The sequence below is a fragment of the Mauremys reevesii genome, linkage group 8 (genome assembly GCF_016161935.1).
Source record: "Mauremys reevesii isolate NIE-2019 linkage group 8, ASM1616193v1, whole genome shotgun sequence".
Lineage (NCBI taxonomy): Eukaryota > Metazoa > Chordata > Testudines > Geoemydidae > Mauremys > Mauremys reevesii.
This window is the reverse complement of record NC_052630.1, coordinates 104,073,399-104,092,484: the sequence shown is the minus strand read 5'-3', so window position 1 is coordinate 104,092,484 and position 19,086 is coordinate 104,073,399. Positions and strand designations below refer to the sequence as shown.

The 19,086-nt window shown below is 51.4% G+C and overlaps 1 protein-coding gene across 2 annotated transcripts in view; it reads right to left on the bottom strand.

Annotated features, from left to right (window-relative positions):
• The window catches only part of POMGNT1 (protein O-linked mannose N-acetylglucosaminyltransferase 1 (beta 1,2-)), a 30,501-nt gene extending 25,882 nt beyond the window's left edge, over positions 1 to 4,619 (bottom strand). The window contains exons 1-2 of one of the 2 annotated variants that reach the window (XM_039485270.1): positions 4,472 to 4,619; positions 3,039 to 3,250 (exon numbers count right to left, since the gene is read on the bottom strand). In XM_039485270.1, the coding sequence (XP_039341204.1) occupies positions 3,039 to 3,158 (120 nt within the window). In that variant the 5' untranslated portion in view covers positions 3,159 to 3,250; positions 4,472 to 4,619. The remainder of the gene's footprint in view (positions 1 to 3,038; positions 3,251 to 4,471) is intronic. The other variant, XM_039485271.1, reaches the window with a different exon arrangement.
• Positions 4,620 to 19,086: the final 14,467 nt, after the last annotated feature.

The window sequence follows — 19,086 nt, the reverse complement described above, 5'->3', positions numbered from 1 at the left end:
CCCTGCGCGACCTCGGACAAGTTGCAGAATGACTCTCACTGCGTTAGTGCCCCTCATCTGTAAAAGGAGGAGGATACCCCTCAATTGGGGTAGGGACGGGTTTAGATGCCATGGGGGCTACATACATACATACGAGTCACCAAAGCTGGAAGTCACTAAAGTTCCTGATCGCATCCCCAGTGGAGGCAATAGCCTCATCCTCACAGCAATGGGATATAGCAACAAAAGAGACATGGCTCCTTCACTCTGCTACATACTCTGGTGCCCGTCATGCCAGCTCTAGTTCATATTCAAGAGAGCCGTCCTGCAAAGCAGCCAGCGCAAGATTATTTACGACTGCAAGACTGGAAACTGACCGATGGAGAATGCCATTTGCTCACTGGGCACCAGAGACGTCTATCACACACTCGGCAGATGGGGGGCAGGTCCACATGGCCTCAGTCCAGCCCGGAGTTTTGTCATCGTCTCGTATCTGGGGGAGCAGCTCTGTTTCAATAGCTGGGTTTTAGATCCCTGTTTACTGATCAGGGGAGCTTGTCTCAGCCATTCCTCTCCTATCCACTGTGCCTCGCCCCTAGTCTATGGCCGCTTGACTTCTATTAGCAACTGCCTCATTTTATCAGTGGAGCGGTGTCTAGGAGCCAGGCTATGCGGAAAGACAGCAGATAAAAAACAAGAGCCAATTAGTTGCTTAAGCCTGTTGGATAGGAGCAATCCAGCAAGAGAAAGCCACCTTCCCAGCTACTCCTTCTGCTCCAGCTTTTCAATGAAGTACAGAGAGTTCTTCCTCTCGCTGGTGGTAGCCAGAGTTGGCAAGAGCAGGCTTGTTACAGGGAGCTCGCTGCACAGTGCGCCAGCCCAGATTTCGTTATTAACGCCGACAGCGTCGTTACATTGGGATTGAAGAGCGCTTAGATAGTACCAGGGTCTTAAACAGCTCTGCACAGAAACACATTCCCTTCTCGTGAAGGCTCAGACACACCCACCCACCCTCCTCAGGCTCGTAAAGGGCTCTGTTACAGGCCATTCAGGCTGGGAGGATGCCACTCTCCTGCTGAGCGGCTGCGACACTGCCTAGACTAGCGGCTATGCAGCAAGACAGAAGGCGCATCCAAGGATCTGAATGACTGGATTTCTGTTGCAATGCCCATGGAGCTAGAATATCAACCCCAAGGGCTACAGGCCGCTGATTACAGGCTGTAATGCTTTGCTGCTTTTGGATAGCAGGGACAGATGCTGGAGCAGATCCGTACTACCCGATGCAGGGGTAAAGGGCTCGTTTAACCGAAGAGCAGCGCCCCCTAATCAGGGTCAACAATGCACAGGTAATGGGATTGGGAAGGAGATGCACAGCGAGCAGCCAGCACAGGCTTCATGGGGCTCTGACATGGGAGAGATACAGCCAGTTTCCATCCACACCACTACAAAAGTGATTCTTAAAAAGGTCCCACCCTGTCCAATACAATTAGAACTCAACCGGTTCATACCTGGCCATTTGTTTATCTACAAATAGAAGCAGCTGAAAAGCTTCCCAGGTGCCATATGCTGAGGAGCCTCTGTTAGACTCCCAGGCCCTGTATGTGGGTTGTTTATTAGCCAGAGCCTATTACTATAAGCTATAAATATCCTTAGCTGGTGGTGGCAGGAGTAGCTAAGGTATCGACTCAGGAGATGTGGGTTCTGTCCCTCACTGCACCACTGACTCACTGGGTGATCTCAAACAAGTCACTTATTTTCTCTGTTCCTCAGTTTCTCCATCTGAAAAAATGGGCCCAGACCAACTGCACTGGGGACTGGCAAAGCTTCATTTTCTATGTTGGGTTTTCAACACCTCCCATCACAGCAGCACTCAAGCACCGAACAGGCCACATCGATGTACAAAGCATAACAAAAATTCTTCTCTTCACCTCCCTCCACGTTCTAGTTCATCAGCGTTACAGTCTTGCTTTGAGATCCTCAAATGGGAGCTAACAGGCAAGGCAAGTGAATATTAATTCTTTATTAACAGGTTAACACACCCTTTAAATTTTCCCACCATGGCACGGCCTCATTCCCTTCACCGATCACTCTCCCACGGTTAAGTCCTGAGTCTCGGTAGGACGCACACACAGGCTGGCCAGCAAGCTGCAGAACTGTGCGGCTTTGGACAGCTGTTTCTGAAGCAGCCACCCCACGCCTCAGGCATGTCCACCCCCATCAGCTTGTCACTTCCAAAGAGACTCAACCAGATCTCCAGCTGGGGTCAAACTGGCTTCAATGGAGCAACACCGATTGACACCAGCTGAGAATCTGGCGTTCAGCTTTCTAGAGCGCACACACATACGTGCACTTACCAGTGCTTCATTACAGGGACTGTAAACTATTTGCTTCTGCACATGCAGAGACAGGATGGTTACAGCCCTGGCCTCGGACTTGAGAGCTCAATCCCCTGCTCTGCAACGGACTCCTTGTGCGACCCTGGGCTAAGAAAGAGCTACTCACTCCCCCGGCAGCACCGAGAACGAGTGCCTCTCTCTGGGTCGCACAGAGGGATCGCACAACAAAAAACTGACTGGCTCTAGTTTCCCTGGCCAAAATCACAGCAGAGAAGCCATATTAGTCGAAGCCTCGCAAGGATTTCCCTTGCCCCCTGGAAGTCAAACCCAGAGCTAGAGCTCAAAACAAGGCACCAAGCAAGCCCACCCTCTCACCTGGAAATGCTATTTAACAGTTGCTGAGCTGTGCTTGTCCCAGTAATAAACAACATCTAACCACTGGTGAAGTCTATAAAAACCCCCGTTGTCTGCAGGAGAAAAATCTTTAACTGGCTGCTGGCACTTGCTGTAGCTAAAGGAGAGTTAGACTCATTCCATTCTGCATTTTAAGGGTAAAACGCAACTCAGGTGGCTTCTGATTGGACAATTTATTCTCTTCCACCATGTTAGGTCACAGGGGCTGCAGCTGGTTCCACCAACACAGACTCCATAATCCATGAGCTTTGCAAGTTTATCTTCTCTAATCCCCCCCAGGCATAATTCACATTCCTCCAGAGAACTCACCTGGCATAGCCGCCTGACAGCTCTCTGATTCATCAGCTTGTACTTCCAGGCGAGGTACCAGCTCCGGTTTTTCCGCGGGACAAACTGTTTGGCTGGAGCATTGGGTTTCCATTCATCCATTATCACGGGGCGAGGAGAATGGGTGAGGGGAGCAGCATGGGGCAGCTGTCAGGATCTGGTAGGCTCCGGTCCCATTCCTTTGAGGGTCCCTGCTGAAACAGGATCAGCAGATAATAAGACCTGTGGTTGAACCAGGAAGGGATAATCTCTTCCACCCACTCCCAGCCTGACACTGGGCAGGTCAGGAAGAGAAGAGGAAGTGCAGGTGGCTCCGGATCCGAGTTACCCCTAGGGCAGGAAATTGGCTGCAGGGCAGACAGATGTCACCCCGAGCCAACGTCAATGCAAAAATCAGGCCCCTAGCACCAAGAATCAGGAGTGATAATTGGCCAGCAGCGGGAGTGTCCCCACCCCCTCTGTCAGGGCTGAGGGGCACTTGTTGTGATCCGCGATTGGCCAACAAGCAGCAGCGACTGGCTCAAGGGGTTGCAAGGAGCTTTCTCCCTGTGCCACCAGTTACAATCTGGCAGAGGCTGGTAGCGACCAAGAGCCATTTACTGACCTGTGGGGAGCGAGCGGGTGGCTTCAGTCCCGCTCCTAATGGAACAGGTGTCTGCAGCAGGGACAGCAGCATTGGAGCTGGCACTCTGCTCAGCAGGACACCCTCTGCTGTCACCCCACACTGCCCCAGACCCTAGTCCGGGCTCATTAGCTAGGGTGCGAGGATACGCTCGTGCCGTGCCATCCCGCCCCGCGCTGTTCCAGGGGCTCCCTGAGAATTTCAGGGAAGCAGCCACCCCAAGCAAGGGGAGTCTTTAAACCCACCAGGGTGTCATGCACACCAGACAGGATCGGGGTGGGGGCACAGAAACCCACAAATCTCAGCCCCGCTTACCACGACTCGCCCCGCACGCCCAATGGGGGTGCTCCATCCGCAAGGTCACCCCCCGCACGCTGTAATGTTAGAGGGGGGCCCGCTGCCACACGGCGCCCCAGGGCAGGGGGCCTGGCAGACAGGCTGCAGTATCTCTATGGGGCACGGGCTCCGAGCAGCTGCTCTGACCGCTGGAGAAGGCGGAGGGAAGGGGAAGCGAGTTAGGCTGGGGGGTGGGACCAGCTCTGGGGGAAATCGATCAGCAGAGCCCCCCCCCCCCATGCTTGAGAGCGGGGGGGGGCAGTGGGGAGGGTCTCCCCGTGCATGCATCACTCCTCCCCCGCCCCATTCACTGAGCCCCAGCGGAAGCGGAACCCGGGTTTGCAACAGTGTCGCCGCAGAGCCGGGCTGCCCCGGCCGATCCCGGGGGCCCCTGCAGGGATCGCGGCGGCGGCTGCCGGGGCCTCCCGGCTCTGCAGCGCCCCGGGGAGCTACTCACTGTCTGGGGGGGGGGCACCTTGCAGGCCGGGCCCCCTCCTCGGGGGCGGGCGCTGGGCGCCGCCGAGCTGCCCCCGCTGCGGCCGCCGCCGCCCCCTGTCCCCGCTCGCGGAGCAGCCGCTCGGCAAAGGCTGAAAGCGACGCGCCTGTCCGCTTCCGGCGCGGGAGATGCAGCTCGCAGCCTGCTCTTAAAGGGGAAACAGGGAGGGGGTCCACTGCGGAGCCAGCGGCAGCTTCCCACGTGGGGCCAGGTCCCCCCCACTGTGCAGAGCCCCTGGGGATGGGGCTGTGCGCTGATGGGAGAGCGCCGCTGCCAACCCGCCCTCCGCCTGGGGCTCAGGCCCCTGGGCAAACCAGGCTGCCGTGCCCAGGAGCTGCAGAGAGGGACTGGGACAATTGTGGCTCGCCCCTCTCCTTGCACAGTGTCTAGGCACAGAGGCCAGCGTTACCTCCTGGGGCCTCGGGACTCAGCCTCATCTAGCTGTGTGTCATGAGCCCTGTACTGCCCACAGAGATTTTCCTGTAGCTTGGGAATTCTGGCCACAGCTATCGTACACGGCCCTGCTGGTATGGAAGCAGCATTATAACCCTATTTATTGTTTTATCTATTTAGCCGATGAGGCAAACTGAGGAGCAGAGGTAGTGAGTAATTGGCCGAAACTCACCCAGCAAGTCAGAGGAGGCCTCCAGCAGTGTTGCTAACTCTTCTGATATATTTTTCATGAATCTCAAGATATTGGGAGAGGGGAGGGGTTCTTCAAGCCCCAGCTCCTGGAGTCATGTGAGTTTGTGAAAAATCTGTTTTCATTTAAGAAAATAAAGTTTCTATCTCTTGTGGTTGCAGAATAAAGCTAGAAAATGTGAACTGAGGGCATGCTAAGGGCTCAGAAACCACAAGAAAAAAAGTACCCAGCCTTTTAAATAAATCATGATTTTAAAGCAAATATTATGAAAATTTTTGAGGGGGGAGGGACTGATGCATGATTTTTGAATGATTGGGGCTTGCAGTATTCCCATGTCCTCTTCTGTCTTCTTTCAGAGGGGTAGCCGTGTTAGTCTGGTTCTGTAGAAGCAGCAAAGAATCCTGTGGCACCTTATAGACTAACAGATGTTTTGCAGCATGAGCTTTCGTGGGTGAATACCCACTTCTTCGGATGCAAGCAGTGGTTACCCCCAGCGTTACCTCCTGGGGCCTCAGGACTCAGCCTCATCTAGCTGTGTGTCATGAGCCCTGTACTGCCCACAGAAATTTTCCTGTAGCTTGGGGATTCTGGCCACAGCTATCGTACACAGCCCTGCTGGTATGGAAGTAGCATTGCTTGCATCCGAAGAAGTGGGTATTCACCCACGAAAGCTCATGCTGCAAAACATCTGTTAGTCTATAAGGTGCCACAGGATTCTTTGCTGCTTCTGTCTTCTTCTCTCTCAAGTGGGAAAGTCAAATCTATTTTAGATTTTTAGACAGTGCCCACGTATGTGGTAGCAAAGCACAGTGAAATTGATAGCAAGTAATTATCTGTATCACTGGAGAATAAAACAGAAAATAGCATAACACCACTATATAAATCCACGGCATGCCTACGCCCACACCTTGGATACTGTGTGCAGTTCTGGTCACCCCATCTCAAAAAAGATATTGGAAAAGGTACAGAGAAGGGCAATGAAAATGATTAGCAGGATGGAACAGCTTCCATATGAGGAGAGATTGTTCCCTTTAGAAAAGAGATGACTAAGGGGGAGATATGACAAAGGTCTATAAAATCATGAGTGGTGCAGAGAAAGTGAATAGGGAAACGTTATTTACCCCTTCACATAACACAAGAACCAGGGGTTATCCGATGAAATTATGAGGCAGCATGTTCAAAAACCAAACAAAAGGCAGCACTTCTTCACACAACGCACCGTCAACCTGTGGAACTCCTAGCCAGGAGATGTTGTGAAGGCCAAAAGTCTAACTAGATAAGTTCATGGAAGATAAGTCCATCAATGGCTATTAGCCAAGATGGTCAGGGTCCCACCCCCATGATCTGGGTGTCCCTAAACCTCCAACTGCCAAAAGCTGAGATGGGATGATGGGATGGCTCACCCAAAATTGCCCTGTTCTGTTAATGCCCTCTGAAGCATCTGGTGCTGGCTGCTGTCAGAAGACAGGACACTGGGCTAGATGGACCATTGGCCTGACCCAGTATGGCTGTTCTTATGAGACAGCCTTTGCCCCAAAGAGCTTGCAGTCTAAATGGACAAGACAGAATTATTATTCCCATTGCACAGCTGGGGAAACTGAGGTGCAGAGAGATGCAGTGATTTGCTGAAGGTCACACTGGGAGTCTGTTGCAGAGGCAGGAACTGTACCTAGATCCTCTGAATCCCAGACCAAAGCCTTAACCACAAACCCTCCTTCTTTGCTAAACCAGGCTTGACAGACCAGGAAAAGAACTAGCCACCTACCAGTGCAGAGTTTTCAGCTATAAGAACTAGCCACCTACCAGTGCAGAGTTTTCAACTATAGGTCAAACAAAACTGTCGTAGCAAAGTGGCTACGGTAAAACGGCTGTTTAAGAGAGAGGCCATCTTATGGAGGGGTATTTCCACTGGCAATCGTACATGCTTGACCTTTCTCTGTTCTTGCATGAGAAGTGGATGATTACTCAGGGGTTAAGAGATACTCTGAGGCTATGTCTCCTCGATATAGATCCTAGCGATGTTGTTATCAGATGCCCGGTGATAAGAGAGGGCTGCCAACTGGATGCGGGTGCTTTAAATAACGGATGCATGGAGCCTTTGGGAGCTCACAGAGATCTGTGCTCTGTCTGTGCAAATGAGCCGTGCCAGATCGGGCGGTGCGCTCATCTGCTATGTTTAGATGGGCAACTGCTACCTTTATTTTGGGCAACTGGGGGTGGGGTTTGCAGTCACATGGGGGAAGCCAGATGTCGGGAAGGTGACGGTCACAACATAAAGACTGCCTCCCCCACCCCCTTCGGCCCTTTAATGGAGGGTAGCACTGGCATGGTGGAGATTTTGAAACCAGGACTGCGGCTGGGGAGGATCAGGGGATCCATGTTCTTTTCCATTCAAGGGACTGACTCAGGCCCCGATCCTCCTACTGGGGGGCATACATGGGGAGCTCGCCCAGGACAACTTGCGGGCTCACTTTTTTTGCTCGCCGGTAATTCGCTCTCCAGCGTCAAACTTTGCACGGGAGTGAAGGAAAGAAAATGAAATTAGACGTGTGAAAACTTGCTTTGCTGGCATCAGAAGCGTTCTGTGGGCTGACCCCCCGGCTGCCATTGTGAGGGGGCTGGTATACCAGCCATCCCAAGCCCTGCTCCTGAACGGGGGATCCCTGTGGTCCCCCAGAGAGCAGTTTGCAGGATCGGGGCCCTGATCAGGACCGCAACATTGCTGCAGCTTTTCATCAGCCCCTCGGCTGGCTGCTCCGCACCAGGTAGCAGATACTTGACATTCCACAGTATCCTCCTACATACTGTAAGGGACACCCCCAGGCTGGGATCATCCTGCCCCCAGCATGGAGGCGGCTGCTGCACAGGAAAGTTAACCCAGTCTGGGGTTATTTTTAACCTCCCTGAATATTCCCTGTGCAGGGTAGAGCAGGGATGATATTGTCCTTGCTAACCCTTCCAGTGGATCTCACAGACAGCCTTCCATAGCACCCCTTGAAAGGAGAGGTGGTGCTATGCAGGGGAGTGAAGGAAACCTTTCCCATGGAAGGGATCTATATAAATGGCATTGACCAAGAGGCATCACCCTGGCCTAGAAGGCAGGAGGTTACTGGTTTCCAATCCCCTGCAATCACATCACAGAGGTTCCAGGGAGGCAGTGCGGCCTAGCAGATAATCCCTGGGACTGTGGGATTCTACCACAGACTGCCCGTGTGACTTTGGGCAAGTTGCCTCCCCTTTCTGTGCCTCAGTTTCCCCATCTGTAAAATGGGGATAACATTACTGGCCTTGTTTGCAAAGTGCTTGGGGCTCTATGGATGAAGAGTGCTAGATAGTCTCTCTGAGGTGCCACTGACTGGTAGATCTAGACAACAATCTGCATGTTAAACCCTTTGTCGATGCAATTCACTCAGTGCCTGGGTTGAGACCTGAACCCATGACTGGCCCATTGGCACTAATATCTAGACGACAGACCTTCATGCTCCCCTGTCAAATGTCTCCAGAGCCACTGAACAAGCTGGCACAGGCAGGTTGCTGCGTATGCCTGCACCTCCCACATAGAGCTGACCCGCTAGGCTGCTGAATGGACCAGGCAGAGCACAGCTGTGCTCACAGTATCCTTGGAGCTGCGACGTGGCAGCAGTGCAGCTGGAAGATCTGGCAGCAGGAGAGTTATGGCTCACAGATGTTGCAAAATCATTCAGCTCCTGTGGTGCTCAGAGGGACGATGGCTGATGACGGGGGAAGCCTCCATTGTTCTCGGTGGAAGGATGGGTGGTAGAGGGGGAATTTGGCATTGTTCTCAATAGAGGGTGGGGCTGGATTCTCCACTGTTTTCCGTGGGAGCTGCTTGGCGCTCAGCACATCTGCTCCCCTCTGCTGTGGGATCTGAAATGGTCGCTGATTCGCAGCCAGTGTCCTGCTGCTCGCATGCTTTGCATGTGCTTCCACCTTATCAGATGGGTGTCCGGGCCCCAGGCTGTTTGGCAGAAGCTGCCGGCACCCAGAGATCCAGCTACGTACTAGCCTTGACTCCTAGATCAGCAAAGCAGGGAAACCCCTCAGGCACCGGGCACGGTCCAGCAGCAATAGCTCCCTCCTCATCACTGAAGGGAACAGAGCTGATGTGAAGTGGACCCTGCGGGCCATCCAAGCTCTGCCTGATCTCCTCAGACGGGAGGTGCCACTCATTTCCAGCAGCTTCCCTTGCTTGGGACCCTGAAAAGCCTAAGGCTGCTGCTGGAGGGGGGATGTCTTTCTCCTCCTGCCCAGCTCCCTTCCACCAGGCTGCACGTTGCGTCGAGACGGTCAAGGCCTCTGAACTGCAGGGAAGAAAGAGCAGGGACCCGTCACTAGCAGCAGTGAGGGCTGCCTGGCCGGAAGGACTGATTGCATCGTCACGCCGCTAGGGGCCAGTGCAGGCTTTCTCACAGGTTACAGCCTTCTAAGGTTTGCCAGGACTTTCCCACAGCCCTGGGGCCCCTGCTTGCCTGGGGTTTGGATCCCAGTGGCCCAGGCTGGGGTATCCAATCCCCCCCTCCCTGGGACATGGGGGCGTTAAATACGGGACATTGTTAGACTGTCATTGCTGCCATCCTAACAGTCTCTCCTCTAAGCCATTTGTGGTGGAGTCACTCCTCCCTCGTGCACAGACTGTCCCCTGGCGAGGCTGGTGCTTGCCCTGCCTGTCCCAGAGCTGGGGTGGAGGCCAGGGGACGGGATTTCCCCTTTCAGTGGGAGACACTGGGCCCTGCGCGCTGCAGGGGCTAATGCATTTTGGTTTTGTGGGGGCTCGCTTTGGCCTGTGGACAGCATAGGCCCGGGGAGCAAAGCTCTGATCTCAGGATGAGCCCAGAGTAACCTCTGGGTTCACAGTGGCCTCCTGTTTCTCTTCTATGCCCTGTGTGAACAGTACAGGTGCAGCTGTCTGCCTGAGGGACTCAGCTGCGCCCCCTCCTCCCCAGTGCTTATATGAGCATCTCATAAGATATTTATTCTCACACAACTCCCCAGTGAGGCAGGGCAGGGCTGTTCTCCCCATGTTAGAGAGGGGAAACTGAGGCACAGAGAGGCTTAGGGTCTTGCCCAGGGTCACCCAGGAAAGTCTGTGGCAGAGCTGGGAACAGAATCAAAGTCTCCCAGTCCCATGCTAGCACCCTGCCCAGTGTGCTGTGAGGGAGGATCCTGCACCAACCAGGCCTGAATTAGATCAGACCTAAGGGGCCTTCTCCCACTGATAACTTCTAGGATTCTGCACAATTCAATAGTGAGTTGGGAACACCTGGGACACTGTCTGCCTTGGTTTTTCTGCATAGGTCAGTAAGGTTTCTGCTGCAGCCAGCTAGTTTTTACAGCTGCCTATATAACAACCTCTCTATGTGAGCCACCAGCAGGGCCTCCACTCAGGAGCTGCAGCACGGGCTTCTCCCACTTGAGCTGAAGGAAGAGCTCCATTAGCCCTGCTGGTTGTAGTAGGCTGTTATCCTCTAGCGGACGCACGCTCGGCCAGTGTTACACCTACAGCACCTTGTCTCCCACTCCAGGAGCTGGCGAGTGGGTGTCAATGGGAGACCCATCTCCCTCTCTCATCCTCCTTCCCTCAGGGCAGCCCAGCCTGTGCCCATATCAAGACATAGGCCACACACAGGATCCTTGGCAGCAGCCAGCCAGCTGAGCTCACCTTTTCACGGTGCCAGGGAGTAGAGGAGTGGCAGGGCAGAGCTGGGCAGGTCCTCCTTCGATTCCCTTCTCTGCTCAGAGCTGGCCTGAAGTCAAGCTGGGCCCCTTCAGCAGCTTAGCCGAACCGGCCTCACACTAGCTAGATTAGCAGCAGGCTGACTCCACCGAACAGCCACAGGGGGAGCCTTGCTGCATCCAGGCTGCTGTGCTAATTAAGTGTCGTGGCTATTAAAGTAAATGTCACACAGAAGGGGAAGCAGGCTGCAGCCGTTATCTGCTCAGCCCTGCAAGTCCAGCTGTGACCTCGCAGGCATCTGGGATCAAACGGCTCCAGCGTGTGCTGGAGTGGAGAGCTCTGAGTGAAATACAGCCCAGGCTCCAGAAGCTGTGCCGCTGACTTGTAGGTATAAGTTGTCCCCAAATCTGAAATGGTTGTGGGTGAGGACAAAGCTCAGGATAGTGGCCTGTGGAATGTGGTGGTGGAGAGCTGCCTGGCAGCCTCCTGTTCATAATCTGACCTGTTCGTGATGATTACAACCCCTTTGATTATAATGTCCGAGAATTCTCCCTCTCTTGGTATTGACACCTCCTCATCAGTTACTGGGAGTGGACCATATCCACCCTAACTGAATTGGCCTTGTCAACACTGGGTCTCCACTTGTAAGGTAATTTCCTTTTCTTCACGTACCAGTATATTTATACCTGTACATCTAATTTTCACTCCATGCATCTGAGGAAGTGGGTTTTTTACCCACAAAAGCTTATGCCCAAATAAATCTGTTAGTCTTTAAGGTGCCACCGGACTCCTTGTTGTTTTTGTGGATACAGACTAACATGGCTACCCCCTGATACTTGTAAACTCTTTGGATAAGTAACTGTCTTGTATGGTGCCTGATCTTGGCTGGGCCTTCCAGGTGCTACTGTAATACACATCATAGCAAAATATTCTTTCCTCTGCCACTGACTCACTGTGTGGCCTTGGGTGAGTCACTTAGGCCCAGGTTTTCAAAACATCGCAGCTTCCATGTTGGCACTACAGTAAGTGACCAGATGTTCAGAAGAGCGCTGCACTTTGGTCACTGAACAAGAAATCTGGCTCTTGTACCTGTGCCTCAGTTTCCCTGTAAGTGACATGGGCCGAGAATGACCTATAAAGCATGCTATATGAGTGCTAGGCCTCATGAACTTCTATGATGGCTTTATTATATCTGTCATGCCTTGGAATGGTCCCCTCCACATTCCTTAATAGGACTGTGGAGCAACCGAAATAGAGACAGCTCCTGAGAACTGCATCTCAGGATTCACCCCGGCCTCAGCAGTGAGATGGGACCCCTACTAGAGTGTTTAGCCTATTCTACGCAGAGTTGGAGCAAGGCTCCTAAATCAATGGCCTGGTTTTCAAAAGTGGAGAGCAACCACCAGCTCCCATTGGCTTCATGGGCGCTCAGTGCCTCGGAGAATCAGTGCCCCAATGACGCAGTCCAGGGCCCCCAAAACTAAGCTGACCATTTTGGAAAACATGCTTGTTAGTGATTTGGCCAAGCTCACACAGTAAACCTAAGCCTGAGGCAGAAACAAAGAGACTGAAATTTCATGCTCAATCCATGACACCAGGCTAGATGCCAAAATTCTGCCTATCGATAATCCAGTCTTCCTTAATGCTTTGATCCAGATCATTTCTCAGTGGAGGGGGTTGGAAACCAGCCATTCACTGACCAGGAGAGCAGGTCACAAGCCAGTACTTCTCTTCCTCCAGAAATTCCGACAAAAACTTCATTCCAAACTGGAACGTTAAGCTGAAATTTCAAAATTTCCCTGCGGAACAAAAATTCCAACTCAGAGCCATCTAAACCTTTCATTTTGATTTTGTGGAGACATTTCCTTTTGGCTTTTTATATTATATTCAAGTATGAAACATCACATATTTGATATACAATCGTAAATATAATTTAATGTTAAAATGACTAGTTTAGTGTCATGCAAAAGTCTAAATGACATTAATTGAAATGAGAAAGTCTGAATCTTTTGACTCTTTCCTGTTGAAAATGTAATCAAAATCGACACCTTCCCGCAAAATGCATCGATTTTGATGAAACTGCATTTTTGGATGGAAAACTGTTTCATCAAAAAAAAACCCACAAAAATTCGGCCAGGTCTGAGAGTCAGGATTTGGAGAAGGCTCCTCTGTTACAAACAGTAATATGTGTCAACATAGAATGAAAACGCACATTAGATAGATAGCTGAGGGCTCATGAGCACAGAATCACCGATATCCCAGCAGCGCTGCGATGCCAAGTGTTCCAGCAGACCCGTAGCTAGCTGCTCCATACACACTGGGTCCAGTACTCAGCTGGTGTCATTTGGCATGGTGCCACTGAAGTCAATGGAGTGATGCTGATTGGCACCAGCTGAAGATCTAAGATCAACAGCTGAGAAAGTGGGACAAGTATGTACCTGGCTTCCAGAGATGATGCTCATGGCCAGGCAGTCTGTGAAATCTCCAGCGCTCTGGGGGAAGGGAAAAGGAAGAAAGGGTTCTCTTGTGACCCTGGAGCTGCCAGCTGTGGTCGACACCCTTGCAGGGGGCGGACTACCTAATCCCTGGGGTGCCCCACTGGTGCTATGGGTACAGGTGTGGCTGTTAACATCTCTAGAGATCTAGGCCACACACATCTCTGCCTGACGGAAGCTTGTTAGTGCAGAGTCATTTTAGAAACAGAGACACCTCTAAGGACAACTTCCCTCCCGCCCGACCCTAGCCCAAACTGGTCTGCTCCATGACCCGTGGGGGGCTGCCCAGCCCCTCGTATTGGGGGAAGCAGAGTGGAACGTTGCATCATAATACAACAGCACACGCAGGAGCAAAGACCAGGGCAAACCCTCTGGTGCCGTTCAGTCATCGGTGGGTAGCCCATTTGCCAGGCTGTGGTGTTACTGCGTTTTCTCCTACCCACCTTTCATACACTGAGTGAGGCAGAAGGGGATAGTGGTTAGAGCTCAGGGCTTGCAGACAACCCTGCTTCGCAGCTCTGCCAGTGACTTTCAGTGCAACCTTGGGCAGCTCCCAAAAGGGCTGATTAAAGCAAAGAGCATTGAAGTGGCTCTACCCCTCGGAGGATCAGGCGCGACACTCCCTGCAAACCTCCATGCCTCAGTTTCCCCATCTGTAAGGTTGGCTGAATGGCCCCTCCCTGTTGGAAGGCTAAATTCTCATGAGGTTGTAAAGCACTCGGAGAGCTGCGCATGTCAGAAGCCACAGAAGTTCAAAGTATGATGATCAGAATCTCTTTACGGGGGCATAAGTGACAGCAGGCCGGCCTGGCTGACACTGATCAGCTGTTGCGGTTACGTAGGTTGGCTGGGGAAAGTGGAGCTGGCTTTTGTTTGATGGATCCAGAAAAGGGGGTAGCTGCTAATGGGAAGCAGGCTGTGTAGCTGTCCAGAACTTCCTCCCTGGCTGGAGTTAAACTGTGTTAAGCAAGAGGGGAAAGAGAGCTGAATAATCAGAACTGCATTCCTCGCAACTCGGAGACATCTTAACGACCTGGGGTCATCTAAGCAGCCTGGAAGGGATGCCAGGTTCAGAGGCAAAGCTGTTCTGCCGGAGGCCCAGAGATGAGTCAGTGAAGAAGGACTCCCAGCTGAGACAGGCTTAGCAGGGCTCCTGCTGGCTCAGTGAGGGGGCGGAAGGGAGCGATCTTGTAGAACGGCTGCCTGTGAGCCCACACAAGAGGTCTGTATTTCGTACACAACACGCGTTCATGTCCACACACGTGCACACACAGGGTGTGCAGCCACCCACCAGCGTTCTATTAAACATCGGAGTCTTCTCTAGCGCCTGGCCGCCAGCCGACAAACACACATCATTCCTGTGGGTGTTGAACTCCAGTCCTTCAGAGTCACCCCCTCCGTGACCCAATGGCATTCCCTGTGAATTAGCAATGACACCAAGTGATCCATGAGGCCGACCCCTTCCCCGTGGAGGCCTCCATTGAGGAAGGAAATGTTAACAACAAGGGACTGGGAATCAGGAATCCTGTGTCCTAATCCCTGTCTTGGTATTAAACTGCAGTGTGGTCTTGGTTAAATCATTTAGTCTATCCGTGCCTCAGTTTCCCCATCATAAAATGGGGATAATTATCCTGTCTTTGCCACCCAGGACTTTTGTTAAAATGAATGCTTGTAAAGTCTTTATGTGTCCCACACTTGGAGCGCGTGGGTATTTGTCTCCCTCTAGTGTTCCATGTACAAGGATAAGAGTCTACTACTGCTACCAGAGTTTCTTTTAGCTCCAGCAGTAGATGCTCATGCTCTGGAGGCCCAGAGTGGGTTAGACATTAAGACCCCCCAGGTGCTGTGTAAATGTAAATTATTAGTGAATTATTATTATGCAAATATTATTATTATTCTCACACAAAGTGGAATTAGACTGTGGAACTCATTGCCACAGGATGTTGTTGAGGCCAAACATTTAGGAAGACTGGAAAAGAGATTGGATATTTGTACGGCTAGAATATCTAGAGTTATAGCAGTTAATGCTCACAAATTTTGGAAGAGATATAAAGCCTCAGGCTGGGTTTAATCCAATCTTTAACTGTAAGGGATTAGGATGATAATTAATGTGTGTGGTGAGGGAGAACCCATGGTAGGGTTCTTAAACCTTTCTCTGAATCATCCAGTGCTGGTCGCTGTAAGGGAGACAAGATACCGGGCCAGATGAACCATGGGCAGATGCACTCTGCCAGTTCCTATGTGGGAAGACATTTTTGCCTCTTGAAAGGAGACAGTCCCAAGATCAGCAGTTACCTGCCAGCCTGGCCTCCTCGCTCTGCTAAGGCTGAGCGATAAAAATAATAATAATGAAGAATCATAGAGAGAGACGAGCTGATCAGAACTTCCTCCGCATCAAAAGAGAATCCTGGGAATAGGCATCAGCTGAATCCTTCAGGAAGCGGCACGTCCCTGGGACTTCAGTGCTACACTGTTCTGGTGCTGCAGTGGGTGATGCGAGCCAACTTGCTGCACTGGCTCTGCTTTCAGACAGTGGGAAGCCAAGGAGCGCAGCTAGCAGAACCGGCTTAGTTCTGGGAAGGGCTGCCAGCTAAGCCAGCGCCTTCAGACGTGATACTATCTTGTAACGGCATCGAGGCTGAGGATGATGTGAAATGCCTGATTTTTCACCTGGGAAGCTCAATATTGTGATTCAGGCTGTCAGGTTTTTAAGCAAATTGTTTCAGCGCTCGTGACAGGCCCTGGAGACCAAGATCCGTTTGGTATCTCCAGCCTGGGGATCAGCAGCACAAGACCCCTCGCACTGCCTGTGCCAAGAGCAGATGCCACCCTTCATGCTGCCAATCAGAGTGCCAACTCAGACTCCCTCCTCCTGTACGTCATGCCCCTCACTGACCTCCCAGCCCCCTGCCAAATTTCCAGCATTAAGCCCTGACAGTTCACTCCAACTGCAGCTCCGTGTAGTATAGAGTTTCAGTCACTTGTCACCTGCCTCAAACCAATTTGCTTTTCATTCTGCTAAGAATAAAGAATGCTTTTTTTATACAGTGGACAATTAACCTGTGGAACTCAGCGCCACATGATATTACAGAGGCAATTAAGGAGAGAAATAGAATCTGCAGGTTCACTAGCTACTATCAGAATAAAAAGGGCTGTCCATACTCAACCTCGTGATAGAAAGTCTGATCCAATCACTCCCATTAAGGTCATTAGCAAGACTCCCATGTACTTCAGTCCCATAAACTGTTCTCCATCTAGGAACAAGAAGAAATATTCCCTAGAACTAGAATATTGTATATTAAGTACAGTGCCTAGGTTCATTCCGGGACTCATAGGCAGATACAAATACATGATCGTCTGAATTGCATGTAGCAGTTTTGTACCTACCCCCGAAGTACCCAACATTGTTTATTATTATTTATCACGTGTATTAAGGTAGCACGTAGAGGCTCTAACCAAGATAAAGGTGTGGGGTTAGGTGCTGTACAAACGCACAGTGAGAGGCAGTCCCTGCTCCAAACAGACAAGACAGATGAAGGTGGAAGGAGAAACTGAGGCAGAGAGCGGGGAAAAGACGTGCCCAAGGTCACACAGGAGTCTGGAGGCTGAATGGGGAGCAGTCCTCAGGTCTGCTGAGGTCAAGCCCACTCTGCCTCAGGCAGGGCTGCTGTGCCAGATGGTCCAGGGGTCTGATGTACTTCCTGCCTGGCAATTCCCACCTAGCAAAGAGACTCATTTGAATATCATTTTTCTGGGGATTACAGTCACGGCAGAGCCCTGCTCTGTTGTATCCTTCCACAGCAGCGCTTGCTGTGCACGTCCTCTGGGTTCAGTGAGCTGTTTCAAGTTCTGAAGCACACATGGCATTCTTGGAGGCTAATTTTAGACTCGTTAGTGTCCCAGGCTGACATGGAGGGCGGGGGCAGTATTACAGAGCCAGCTATGCTGCCTCAGCCCAGTGGGGTTTTTTAATGCATATAAATCAAGACACAAATTGCAGGCGAGGTTCAAAATGAAAACTGTTAAACCCCTTAGGCCTCGAGAAGGCTAAGGACTTAGTCACAGCAATCGACTACAGGCCAGCCACAAAGGCCTCCCGGCTCCTCGCCCAAGGATCGGTTGATCCCATGAACTTGGAGGCCAATCCTGCACCAACTGAACTCTATGGCAAAACTCCCATGGATGTAAATGGTCCAGGATTGTGGTTGCTTTACACTAAAGCCACAGGGATGACGTTGGCACTTATTTAGCACCGTCTGTCAGAGGATCTCAGCAGGCTTTGCAAATAGCAGGTAGGTAGTTCTCATGGGACATCGGTGAGGGAGGTCAGCCCTGTTCTCGCCATGGAACATATGGGGAAACCGAGTCACCGAAAGGGGCGTGGCTTGCCCAACATCACACAGGAGACTGGAACAGATTTCGGACTAAAGCTCACAATCTCCTCACACCCAGGCCTGTACTGTAACCTCAGGACCATCCTTCCTCCATCCGTATGGGGCCTTTTGTCCAAATAACCATGCTCAGGAGTTCCCTAGGACTTGACAGCTTCAAATCTCTGCTGGAATATTCACTACTGAATCCCAAAGCACCTTTACAAATAGCTAGAGAAGCTCTTCTCAGGGTTCGCTTTGGCACTGGATTTCAGTGTGTTATTCTGGGGCGGATGCTTATCAGCCCAGAGCAACACAGTGTAGGACAGGAGAGGTGACTCTTAGGGAGTATTAGCCTGGCAGAATCAATACGATGCTTAGGTAGCATGGTGAAGGGGGGCCTTAGAAATACCCTTCAGGTTTTGGAATGGGATTAGCTGCCTGGAGTTTTGGCACAGGCTAACAGCTCCCCTTACTGTTTGGAAAAGCATCTCCAGCCAGATAGAGAGAGCATCTATCTGTCCAATCTATGCTATTTCATAGATTCATTCATTGGCTTTAAGGTGAGAAAGGACCATTGTGACCATCTACTCTGACCTCTTGTATAAGACAGGCCAGAGAACTTCATCCAGCGCTTGCAGCATCAAGCCCAAATTGTTTGATTGAGCTAGAGCACGTATTTTAGCAAGACACCTGGTCTTGATTTAAAGATCTGAAGGGATGAAGCATCCAGTACACCCCTAGGTGAGTTGTTCCAATGGTTAATTACCCTCCCTGTTAATAATTATTGCTCTTTATTTGTCTAGTTTCAGTTTCCAGCCATTGGATTGTCTTATGCCTTTTTCTGCTAGATAGAGGGAGTCTCCTCTCAGAAATCTCTTCCCCATGTTGCCTTTTGAAGGGATCTATCACAGCTGCTAAGCACCAAAGCATGTCCCAGGGGGTTCAATGCACGCCAGCCCATTTTTTGACTCTTCTATTCTGTTTGGGGTTTTATTTTCTGTCTCCTCCTGGAATCCTGTGAGCGGCAACAACATTGTCTGGGAAAAGCCTCATCCAAAATGTGGGATCTGGACACCATCTGATCACCTATGGCGAGACATTCCAAACCTGGAGTTCCAACACCAAGGAGGGACTTCTAAGCTCTACCCCAGCTCTGACACTGGTCTGCAGTGTGACCTTGGGCAAGGCACTTAAACCACCATGGATTTATCCTTACAACACCCCTGTGCCGAAGGGAAGTGAGATTATCCCCACTGTACAGGGGGAACCAGGAGACACTAAGGCCCAGCTCTTCAAATCAATGGAAGTTAGGAGCCTACATACCCTGGACCTTAGGGCAGGCCAGGCTAGGACTGCTACTGGTAAACGTA